The sequence below is a fragment of the Phyllopteryx taeniolatus genome, chromosome 7 (assembly GCF_024500385.1).
Source record: "Phyllopteryx taeniolatus isolate TA_2022b chromosome 7, UOR_Ptae_1.2, whole genome shotgun sequence".
In the NCBI taxonomy this organism is placed as follows: domain Eukaryota; kingdom Metazoa; phylum Chordata; class Actinopteri; order Syngnathiformes; family Syngnathidae; genus Phyllopteryx; species Phyllopteryx taeniolatus.
Window position 1 is genome coordinate 2098589 of NC_084508.1, and position 13079 is coordinate 2111667.

Here is a 13079-nt window from a genome sequence, read left to right on the forward strand (position 1 = left end):
TGTATTTTTTTCCTCACTTCCTTACTAAAACAATGAAACAAAACATGACCTGTAAAGTTCATTTATGTACAGTTTTCATTAGCCAGATGTTGACATGATCATCTTTTATAATTTCTATAAATTATCGTGTGTGATATATAATTCCAGCCATAACCAATAACCATAATTTCGATACACTGTTATACTTTTAGGGGCGTCTGTGGCTCAGTTGGTAAGTCCAGTGACCAAAGGGTCATCGGTTCGAATACTGTCTGTATGTCGAAGTGTCCTTGGGCAAGACTCTCAACCCCAATTTGCTCCCAGTGGGCCTGGCAGCGCCTGGGAGGGCAGCAGCCGCCGATTAGTGTATGAATGTGTGTGTGTGAATGTGAGGCTTTTTAAAGCGCTTTGGGAAATGTGATGGTGTATATAAAGCAATATATAAGTGCAGTCCATTTACCAATATTAGGCGTATACAGTGGAGGAAATAATTGTTTGTAAGTTCACCCTCTCACAAAGAGGTCTACAATTACATACATACATTTTTTTCCATTGAGCAAGTGCTCCCATAGACTCATCCTCTCATTTTAAGAAGGTACTCTTAATGTAAACTCGATAGCTGTATGAAAGATACTTTTCTCACTGTTACTGGGCTCGAGTATCCATCGAACATGAGGCAGAGGTTTTAATCGATTTGTTTTTGTAAGCCATTGTAACATTATATACATTTTTAACAACCAAAGTCCATAATTATACAAAAAAGAATGCTGAGGTTTAATTCTATCCATCCATCCATTTTCTGAGCCGCTTCTCCTCACTTGGGTCGCGGGCGTGGGCTAGGGCGCGAGCCTATCCCAGCTATCATCGGGCAGGAGGCGGGGTACGCCCTGAACTGGTTGCCAGCCAATCGCAGGGCCCATACAAACAAACAACCATTCACACTCACAGTCATGCCTACGCGCAATTTAGAGTCGTCCACCGTGCCGCCGTTTTAATTTTAACAGCCTATAAATATAAAAAAGTGTACTTAACGAAAAACTTCGTTCGATACATGTTGAAAACCAATTATTTGAGTTTAAACGTAGATGTACTATCATACTTAAAAGTTAAATACAACTGAATTATGCTTCAGAAAATGTACTCTTAAAAATGTATTGTAATGGCTTTGAAAAATTAAAAGTATTGCATGTTGTAAATTATTATTATTTTTTAAATACATATCACAAGAGAGCCATTGTACCACTTGTGATGCTCATACCACGTTTTGAGAATCATGACCTGCTACCTATCGCTCTGTAATGTGTTAAATACAAATTTTTTAAAAGTGCGATGCAGGCACTGAACAGATGGACTGTATTATGGCTCATCATTATGCTGTATACCACTGTTCGGAATTGTATAATCCCCACTTTGCGTTGATTGTATAAATATTACTGGGGCCTATTTATTGCTAACCAATATTTTAATGTTGGGTTATTTTGTTTGGGTTAAAATGTTCTTTTAATCCAATATATATTGACAATATATTGTTGTTCTACGTAATAGAAAGACTGCTATCGACCCAACACTGCTGAGGTGAGGTGAAACATTTTAATATTTCTGTTTGTCATAAATTAACCACAAATGGTGACAATTTTCTTTGGGGGAGGGGGTGATTTTATCAACAAATATTTCCACAAGTAATCTGTCATTTATTTGTGGGAAGCAGCCATGCAACAATTTGTAATGTTTGCTGCCATGACTACGCATTGTATGGAATTCCCTTTTACTATGGTTCAAATTGTTTCAATTCCCATCATCTGTGACTCACCGTCCCCAAACAGCTTGTTAACTTGAGCCACATAAGGGTTGTCTTCTTCTTCACCCTCAATAAGAATGCATTGACCAGTGTTAATGATGTTGGGCCTGGGTAGACCCTCCACACTGATGACCAAAGAGCTGAAACAGAAAGACACAGTATATTGTGAGCTTCAAAAATATTTCAAAAACATTTGAAAGTTGCAGATATTTTTTTACACATGAACTACTGATTAAATCAAACAGTCTAAGGGAAACTGTTTACCAACTACTGTTTTATATTCAGGCATTTCATCTGGCTCGAATACACAAGAGGATTTGTTATGAAAACACAAACTGTTTAGGTGAACAACAATATTGGAACAGGCTGAAACTAAATTAAGTTACTAGGCTTGACTGCAAATCTCATGCTTGCAATGACTGGACCAATGTAGCACATTTTTTAGGACAGTATATTGTCCCAAAATCTATCACAATAATTGATAACGTTGATGGCTTTTTTTGCCACGGATATGATCATATTATAGAGCATAATTATTCAAGTACATCTGTTTTAAGAACAATTGACTTTGACTTGAATAAAAAATAAAATAAAAAAAACACCACTACTCAAAAGCATTTGGGCTTTGTCACTGTCTTTAAAACAGATGCCATAAATTTCAATATCATTGTTTTTTTGTTCTTTCTATTTATTTATTGTTTGAATGTTGTCATTTTATGTACTGTAACATAACTGCTGCCTGTATAATTTGTACTGCCTCTTGGCTTTTGAAAAAGAAATTGTATCTCTCATTAAGCTTTTACCGGGTTCAATTAAGGATAAATGAAATGTAAAATAAGGCCAGCCCTCGAGCTGCTAGACTGTGACGTAACACTTTTACCTGAAAATGACTTTGCTGAAGTCAATTCCTGCCTGAATATTGATGTGTGCCTGAGTGGTTATGGTTTATAGACGTAACTTTTCTGTGTGTGTGTTATGCGGGGAACACACACACACGCACACAACTCCTAGCGCTGACGTTTTCACAATGGCGCCGCAGCCGAGTGAGCTTTTTAGCTACAGCTCTTCTCTCGCAGGCTGTCAAATGTAACAGTTAACTTTCCCTTAAATGTCGCAGTTGTGTGCAGCTATGGCACAAACGCCATTCAGCCAGCGGCTTGCTGCGTCGTGAGTGGCACCACAATAGAAATTTATCCAGTCCAGAATATGGAACGTTAAAAACACACGCACACACACACAGATAGACAGACAGACGGAGTCTTAAACCATGCGTCAACTGACTCAGAATGAATATGCTGCAAGCGTCCCTGCAAATTTGTGTCTCTCTCATACATGATGAAAATATTCTGGAATACTAATCACCCACCAAAACTTCATGCCACTTGCAAAATATGTTTAATTTTAACATTTGTGTATGAAGGCGGCACGGTGGCCGACTGGTTAGCACATCTACCTCATAGTTCTGAGGACCGGGGTTCAACTCCCGGGGTTCTTTTCCAGAAGAAGAAGAAGAATCATCTTTTATTGTCATGAACATGCATGCATGCACACGAAATGTGTTCTCTGCATTTAACCCATCACAGTGAACACATACACATGTTAGTGGAACACATGTAAGCCTATCTCCTGCATCCTCCCCTCGAACACCAACTGCCCTCATGTCTTCCCTCACGACATCCATCAACCTTCTCTTGGGTCTTCCTCTCGCTCTCTTGCCTGGCAGCTCCATCCTCATCATCCTTCTACCAATATACTGACTCTCTCTCCTCTGCTTGGACCCGTTTCTTCACTTCCTGACCACACTCCCCATTGCTCTGGACAGTTGACCCCAAGTATTGCAAGTCCTCCACCCTTGCTCTCTCTTCTCCCTGTAGCCTCACTCTTCCCCCACCACCCGTCTCATTCATGCACATATATTCTTTTACTTTGGCTAATCTTCATTCCTCTTCTTTCCAGGTCATGCCTCCATCTTTCTAACTGTTCCTCCACCTGCTCCCTGCTTTCACTGCAGATCACAATGCCAGCAACTAAGCTTCGCCTCACTTCCGCCTTTTCAGTGACGACATAATTGCGTTGTGACGTCAGTGCATCCGTCGAGCATAGCGAACCAACTGTGATTCACAGATGCTTGCTTTTCAATGTATTTTATGAGGCCCAAAATGCTAATTTTGACGCATTCCAAGACCGCTGAATTGGAGCCTTGAACTACCAAACCTCAACTTTAAATGTACTTTAACTTAATAGAAAAAAAACTGAAAATAAATCAATCATGAGTAAAATATATTGAAATAAAAGCAATTAAAAAGCAATAAACAAAATAAATACTTGCTGTTCCTGTAATCATTGCATTTAAAAAAAAATCCCCTCATTAATCTGCCAATTGGCACACTGAAATCCTTTTGGTAATCCTACTTGACCTCAAACAATAAAAGTTTAGTGTGAGTTCTTGTCAGACAGTGAGAAAAAGCGTGCCTTTTTATACGTACAGTGCATATAATCACCTGGTTTCAACTGTATACAGAACGGCAGACAGAACAGTGCAGCTTGCTAGCTACAAACACTAACAGAAACAATTGAAAGTTTCTTCCTCGCTCAATATCAATGTCAATATGTTTAACGTTGAATGGCAACTATATAAATAAATACAACATTTGCAAAAGACAAGTCCTCACCCATATTCAAAGTTTTTCAGCTTCCTGTCGAATCTCAAAGGTTCTCCTTGCCACTTGTACACTCGTCGGACTCGGAGTCTCGTTTTCATTCTGGGCTTCGAAATAAAACGAGTGGTAATGATTTACCCTTCTGAGGCTGAGAAACCCTTGAAAAGGTTGACTCGAACAAGTCGTTTCGAGCCAAATTATCAACGATGGAGGATGCGCGCCGTACACAGACGTAGACCGTTTCCCGCGAGAAGTGCGTCACGTCCGCGACAGAAAAAAAGCAGGCCCTCTTCCACACAGATATGAATGGGTAGCTAGGCCAGCACATAGAATACTGGCTAACCGACATGCGTGTATAGCGGCCATGTTGGAAAGGTCGACGTTTCCGTAGAAGGCAATGCGTGGACGCTGAAATTAAGTCTAACTGGCTTATTGCTGAATCGATTTTCATGATAGTTACTATTTTGTCAACGCCTGAGTGTTTGCTATCAATAAACAACAATTTTAATTTTAAAAAATGCACTAAAGAATGTATGTAAATATGTTTTTTTCATGTGAAAGTGACTTTGTCCCCTTGTCGTAATTGTACGCCGTTTAACGCAACGGTATGCAGCGCAATGTACCGGCATCGTTGGTCTTTGCCCTTAAGATGACAACACTCAATTAGTTTTGTTGTAGGTGCATCTCATTTTTATATTGGGGATTATTGTGTTTGTAGTTTGTTCTGAATCATACTGACAATGGAGGAATTGTACAAGTTTGCCTGGTGTTTCAGCGGGTCACTTCACTGTCGCTTCTATTAATAATGCGTACAAAGAGTACAGTATGTTTGATGGCTTGAGTTATGCAGTTTTTTTTTATCGTCTCGCCCCCCACCACTCTCTGTGCGGTCACCCCTCTCACCCGCGCACCTGTTCCTGATCACCACTCATCACTGCCTGTATTTAAGTCTGCCAGATCCAAGAGTTTGGTGCCAGAGTATTGATGTACACCTGTGCTACACCGGCCAACTCTCACGACAAATCTTGCACGTTACTTGACTCCCTGCGATTGTGCTTAATTCGTTTTGTTGTAAAATTGGTTCATACGTTTTCAACATTAGGTTATAGTAATAATGTTGCAAAAGCTGGTATTTTGAAAAGGTTTGGACACCAAGTTGCTGTTAATCGGAAGCTACTGTCGCAAAGTATACTGCAGCGCGAGAAATGTGCTCCACGTTTAAAAACGGAAATTAAGTGAAATTTAAGATTTTGTTTTGCGATTATCATGGTCCCTTTGCGCCTGTTTGACGAGGGAACAAGGTTGGCATTAGGTTTTGACATGTAAATATATAAATATATTTGTCGTGTTTCGTGATGTTAATAATATGCTGCAAAGTTTTGCAGTTAACGATTTCCAGCCACTGGAGGGCACTAGCGCACTTTTGTAAACGCCATGCTCCACAACGTAGTTTGCAAGCCTCAATGTTAATATAAGGTTAAAGACTTCCAATATGTGGATTTCATTTCATGATTCTTGTAAAAGGCAATGTTAAAAGCAGGCTCTCCTGTAAAAATTTAGAGAAGCACTGCACTGCAGAGTTGAAGCTGGTCATATATTCTGATGTAGTGAGCCAGTGAGAGAGTCACCAGTGGGACTATTTTGGGGCATGGAATTTTACGTCCCGTTAATACCTCATGGGGGGTCTGACCGTGAGCTGAATATGGGGCTGATCGAATGCCGAAAAGCACTATAGGTTTGGGGCTGACTACAGACAAGTTCATTGGGCCATTGAGCCATTTTAATTTTGTTTGATGCATTACCTTTGCCAATTGTTCTTTGATGGTGTGATTTTCCCTTTCCACCAGTACTTGGGACTGGGGGTGATAAACGGCTCCATAACTATTTTGGATGCCAAAGAACTGTTCCACCATTTGGAGACACACAGCTCGTAGTCACAACATAACAATAAAGCCTGCGAAGGTTGTCTAAAACTAAAATAAGTAATATTTGGTATATATAAAACATACATTTTCCAACACACTAGGCACTGGGAAGCCTCCAATGCCGGTTTTCATTGTCGCTTTGGCATTAAATTTCATGCAAACGCATGTAGTTACAAAATATTTACAAGTGTCTGTCAGATAGGGGTGCCACCAATGCATCTGAATCATGTCTTGGAGCCTCTCAGCAGAGTGATGACCTCTGTAATGGGCCTTCTGGCAGAGTATTTGTAATAGGCCAATAGGGGCCACCACTTTCCCTTGATGTGACCTCCACAGGGCATCAAGTGTTGATTTGGTGGCTCCTCTCTCCCTCTCACCTCTCTCACACCATTGCTGTTTTTCCCCTCGAGAGGCACATCCCTGGGCTTCAATTATTGCTTTGATGCCTCTCTGTGTTTGTGGATCTGCCATCTGATTGGTTATATACATGTAGCCCGGTAGTAAATCGAGGTACTAAAATCTCACGTAACTTAAAAAGGGTCAACATAAACTCCTTTATCACCCTTATACACGTTACTTAATACAAGTGACTTTATTGTGACGTCAAATGCGTTCTCATGTTTGGTGTTAAACTGAGGGTTGATACTGAAGAGGATGTTTGTTTGACTAATTACAGTATATATTATTGTAAAGATGAGATTGTTCTCTTCCTGTGCTAAGCCATTCTTATTGGTGTGTATGGTTGGGCGTAGTATGGACTGGACAAGTGAGAAAAAAAAAAAAAAGAGCTGTTTCATCTCACGAGAAGAGAAGGGGATGAGATAGCGGCGACAGGAGGGGTTGGTTAAGAAGAGACGAGCAGGACGCAGGTTCGGAAAGGTTTTTGAAACCAAACACCGAGGGAAGGCCGGAGTCAGCAAACCCCCTTACAGTTTGCTCATAGAACTGCGTCAAATACTGCTGAGTTGCCCCTCGAAGCCGTTGGGGTGTGGAAATCCAGAAGACCATTTGAGGGACTTTTGCAGGGCAAAAGATGTTAGCGAACCCACCCATGAGGTACGGCTAATGCTAAGCTGTAGCACAGCCATGAGTTACGGCTGACGGTAAGCTTCGAGAAAGCATCGCTCGGGAAGAGCGGGGCATCGGGATTGCAGTGCTCTCAAGCGTCGGACAGGAATGTTTCAACGCCCTCAAACTTCGGAACGGGATTTTATACCACCGTCAGAGTTTTTTCGACAGTTCCTTCATTTTCACAACGTGAGCTGTGGAGTCGTGAGTACTGTGTCTGGGTGTGAGAGTGCGTGAGTGGGCCCACCACGGGGGAGAGAAACGACCTGTACGCCATTCTTAAGACTTGTGTGACATTCTGAGTACTTAGTTTCTGGGTTTTGTGTACGGTGTATTGACTGTGTATTCTGACCAAAACTAACAGTGTGCTGACTTAGAGGTTTACCATCCATCCATCCATTTTCTTCCCCGCTTATCGTCACGAGGGTCGCGGGCATGCCGGAGCCTATCCCAACTATCTTCGGGCGTTGAGGCGGGGTGCACCCTGAATTGGTCGCCAGCCAATCGCAGGGCACACATCAACAAACAACCATTCGTACTCACATGCACACCTATGGGCAATTTATAGTCTTTAATCAACCTACCATGCATGTTTTTGGGATGTGGGAGGAAACCGGAGTACCCAGAGAAAACCCACGCAGGAGAACATGCAAACTCCACACAGGTGGGCCGGAATTTGAACCCTGGTCCTCAGAACTGTGAAGCAGATGTGCGAACCAGTCAGTCACCGTGCCGCAACTAAGCGGTTTTATATGTAGCATAAAAATATGTATATATAATTTTTTCGTTTCAACCAATATAATCTTGAATTCAAACCAACAAGCAACCAAAAGAGCCTTAGACATATTTTATTTCGGACAAATTTCTGTTATTATTTGGGCGAACATATTTATGTTAAGTATTTTAAGGTATTTATTCAATACAGCCGTGGTTTTGCCTGAACATTACATCATCTCTGGGTCTCATTATTACTAAATAGGCGATTTACTTTTGTATTGTTATTAGGAAGTATGCTTTAATTAGGTGCACCTGCATGGTATCCACCTGACATCAAACGACTCCAAGCACCTGCCATTCTCAGGTAAATTTTACACAGAGTGGTAGCATGGGTGCTATATAATATTGGAGGCACCGCTGGGATCTATTTAATTTGGAGTAGTCTGTAATTCATTGTAAATTATAATAACCCTAGCCTGACCCAGAGAATTAAAGTTAGTGTTTAAAAAGTAGCCTTAATCTCAAACTTGTAGCTGTTTATCTCAAATCCTATTAAAGAGGCTGTGAGTGAACACTTTTTTTTAGTACCAAATAATACAATTTAAGATCTGTTGAATTAGATTAGCTGAGACGTTACTTTAGTTACATAGTAAGCGAAAATAATTTGATTACTACCAAATTTAGTCTTAACAAGTGATCACTGACCGGCACGGTGAACGACTGGTTAGAGCGTCTGTCTCACAGTTCTGAGGTCCGGGGTTCAATCCCCAACCCCGCCTGTATGGAGTTTGCATGTTCTCCCCGTGCCTGCGTGGGTTTTCTCCGGGCACTCCGGTTTCCTCCCACATCTCAAAAACATGCATGGTAGGTTAATTGAAGACTCTAAATTGCCCGTAGGTGTGAATGTGAGTGCGAATGGTTGTTTGTTTATATGTGCCCTGCGATTGGCTGGCAACCAGTTCAGGGTGTACCCCACCTCCTGCCGATGATAGCTGGGATAGGCTCCAGCACTCCCGCAACCCTAGTGAGGAGAAGTGGCTCAGAAAATGGATGGATGGATGGATGATATGTATATAATGAAATAATGATCAATGCGCTTACAAAATACTGTCTAGATATGGTAGACATGTTAAAGTAAGAATTGAAGTGGTGGTAGCACAATTGACTGAAATTATTTTAAGATATTTATTACAATTCTTCGCAAGCTTTTCGCTTTCAGCTTTCTGACAGATTTCAATTTGACCTAAGAACACATGATAGCTACCACCTGCAAATAAATGCTGGATAGTCAATTAAATTAGGTCAAGTATATATTTGGATGCGTGTGCCTCCTATCCCTTTTTGAGATTGTCTTTGCAGGCACTCCATTGGACCGGATCCATTTGGGTCTACCAAAGCCAGATCTGCCAGTGGTTCAAATCGTTCAAGTATTGCACATTATCGATTAATCAACTTAAGGAAACAAGTCCAATCAGCACTTACAAGGCTGGCCGACGGACCCCTGCATGTCATCAAACCCGGCGACTTCGTGCTGATTAAGAACTTCCGGCGGAAAACGTGGCGACATCAGTGCTGGCTGGGGCCTTTCCAAGTCCTCCTTGTGACCCACACTGCAGTGAAAGTTGCTGAAAGAGCTACGTGGGTTCACGTGTCACACTGGAAGAAGGTCCCAGCGCCTCATATGGTCCCGACTCCTCCACTTCCCTCACCTTCTACAACGGATGACCGTAAAGGTCGGCCTAATGAGGCGAAGTAACCACCTCTAAGAAAGAGGATTCACTGTTAGCATACACTTTTGTCTACAATCAGTGCTAGTAACTGATTGCACGTTGATAGGTCATTGAGGAGCCGAAGATAGGTCATAAAAGTCGAGCAATAACCAATCATGTCTGAACTGACTTACAGACACGTGTGCACTTGCGTAACTCGGCAGAAGAACAGAAGAAAGACGATGACTAAAACCCTTCCTCGTTGGTTCAGCGTTAATTCACAGAATCAGGATAAAAATGTGTGTTAAAATGTGTATTGATTCTCCTACTTTGACAGTTGACACAATTTTGTGTCTTACGAGACGTGACAACTATGACGAGCTTCTTTGGTTACGTACAATTGCCACTACTGTGTTTGACTAGTAGCTGAGGAGACTCTGACTGACCTTTCAGTTGGTGCAGTGGTTTTGACCCACTGGGGTTTGTGCCACCAGTCACTTACCCTATAGTTGTCCAGCTGGACTGTCCTGTGTGGACTGCATCGTCTGGAATGCTCCCAGGGACCATGGCTCTTTCCAGGTTCTCTTGTGTTATTTTTGCGGAGCACCCAATCGCCTGGCTCAATTTCCTGGGGGGTGATCTCGTCTGGTTCCTAGAGCAGGCTCTCCTGTACAGATTTAGAGAAGCACTGCACTGCAGAGTTGAAGCTGGTCATATATTCTGATGTAGTGAGCCAGTGAGAGAGTCACCAGTGGGACTATTTAGGGGGGCATGGCATTTTACGTCCCATTAATACCTCATGGGGGGTCTGACCGTGAGCTGAATATGGGGCTGATCGAATGCTGAAATGCACTATAGGTTTGGGGCTGACTACAGATAAGTTCATTGGGCCATTGAGCCATTTTAATTTTGTTTGATGCATTACCTTTGCCAATTGTTCTTTGATGGTGTGATTTTCCCTTTCCACCAGACTGGGACTGGGGGTGGTAAATGGCTCCATAATTATTTTGGATACCAAAGAACTGTTCCACCATTTGGAGACACACTTGTGAAATGTGTGCCGTTGTCCGATCGGATCACGCGGGGCAAGCCGTATCGTGGATCACCTCACGTGTTAGCCAATCAATAACCACTTTGGCTGTCTCTTCCCTGGTGGGTTTGGCTTCAACCCACCTTGTGAATGTGTCCACCACAACTAATAAATAGAATAATAGTAGCCATTAGCTTTGTTTTCTGCTCTCATATCTATAAAATACATTATTACCTCACTCCAGGGGTAGCTATTGTTTTGGCAAATCGAATCAGGATAAAAATGTGTGTTAAAATGTGTATTGATTCTCCCACTTTGACAGTTGACACAATTTTGTGTCTTACGAGACGTCACAACTATGACGAGCTTCTTTGGTTACGTACGATTGCCACTACTTCTGCTAATTTCACCTCCTACAGCATGAATGTTTGGTTCCTGTATGCCCTTCATGTGGAATACTCTCAAAATCATTCTAACTGCTATGATTGTTCTTTCATGCTGCTCTTGAGACAAACCTGTTGCACATTCCTGACAATGCTGGCGATACAGACATCATAGCCAGTAGCTAACCTCACTACACTCCGCGATGTCATTGCCCACGAGGAGGTGCTCGATTCGAACTGGGTTCACTGGACTTCGAAGGCAGACTTGGCTGTATCGCTTTGCACTTATGGTTTGTATCGCTTTGCTTGTTCTCTTTTTCATGTCCTATTGGTTAGTCCCTTTGATAACATCTTTAATCTCTCGCATGGTTGATACAGCATGTGCTCACAATTCATGATTCAGTCTCTTAACGAACATTTTCTTGGCCTTTTCCCTCAATCCGACTGCTTGGCTGACAATGACAACTCAAATGATGACCATGATTCATATTTCTCAATGTAACTTTTACTGACTTACAACCTGCTTATGAAGGGTTTTCTTAAACCTGAGTTGTGAATTTCTGGATGACTGTAGGGTTGTTTTCTTAATTAAAATTTTTATTTATTTTAACTATTAATTATTTTTGTTAATACATAACATAAAAAACATATTATACTGCCTCTCTTTGAGCCGTCACCTTATCGTGGTGGAGGAGTTTGTGTGTCCCAATGATCCTAGGTGTTAAGTTGTCTGGGGCTTCACGCCCCTGGTCGGGTCACCCATGGCAAACAGGTCCTAGGTGAAGGACCAGACAAAGCACGGCTCCCAAAACCCCTATGAAGAATACCTAAACTGGATCTAGGTTTCCCTTGCCCGGACGCGGGTCACCGGTTCCCCCATCTGGAGCCAGGCCTGGAGGTGGGGCCCGAAGGCGAGCGCCTGGGGGAACGGTGAGGCTGACGCTCTAACCAGTCGTCCACCGTGCCGCCGCGTCAGAACCAGAGTCAATCAATACAGATGTATGAATCTCTTGATCTGGAGAGCATAGTGTCACTTTTGGAAGAACCCGGGTATGGTCTTCCTTAATGAAATTTTGACTCACCCCTCTCGTACCCTTGTTACCGGCAATCTTGACGTGACAGTTGCTCACAGAATGACCCAACTGACCGCAGTAGAAGCCCCGCCCTTCCCTCAGCCGGCGTTGATGTTCCTTAGGGGAGAGACGGAACCTGCCCACTTGCATGGGTTCATCCGTGGTGACGCTAGCCAGTGGATTGGGACAACATGGGATCTGCCGTGGTTTGACTGGTCACCGAGGCTTGTCCTACAGGTGCGCGGTGACGCATCCCTCCACTGATGTCCGTCCAAAAGCCTTTTGTCGATCTTTACGGTGAGAGCGATGAAAGTGTCCAAGTCGGTCGGCAGGTCTAGTGGGACCAAATGATCCTTGATGGCGGGGGATAGTCCTTGAAAAAATGCATCGAGTAGTGACCTGTTATTTATTCCACTGACTCTCAGCTGCTAGAATGCGAAACTCAATTGCGTAATCTGACAACCTGCGCTTGCTTTGTTGTAAGGTGACAAGGGAACGAGCTGCCTCACGATCTGGTGTGGAATATTGAAAAACTTGCTCCATAGCCTTTATGAAAGAAGCCCAAGAATGACATGCGGCGGAATTCAGCAGTAGCCCACGCCTCCGCACGACCAGTCAGGTGGGATATGACAAAAGCGATTTTGCCCGCTCGATGGGGAAGGCAGCTGCCTGCAGCTCAAAGTGGAGTTCGCACTTAGTGATGAACTGCTTAATATTCCCAGACTTTCCAGAGAACC

General features: G+C 42.7%; 1 protein-coding gene across 3 annotated transcripts in view; it reads right to left on the bottom strand.

Annotated features, from left to right (window-relative positions):
* Positions 1-4719, bottom strand: part of orc1 (origin recognition complex, subunit 1) — a 54477-nt gene extending 49758 nt beyond the window's left edge. For 2 of the 3 annotated variants that reach the window (XM_061780011.1, XM_061780010.1), the window contains exons 1-2: positions 4450-4718; positions 1790-1917 (exon numbers count right to left, since the gene is read on the bottom strand). In XM_061780011.1, coding sequence (XP_061635995.1) covers positions 1790-1917; positions 4450-4538 — 217 coding nt within the window. In that variant the 5' untranslated portion in view covers positions 4539-4718. Of the gene's footprint in view, positions 1-1789; positions 1918-4449 lie in introns of all 3 variants that reach the window. The other variant, XM_061780012.1, reaches the window with a different exon arrangement.
* Positions 4720-13079: the final 8360 nt, after the last annotated feature.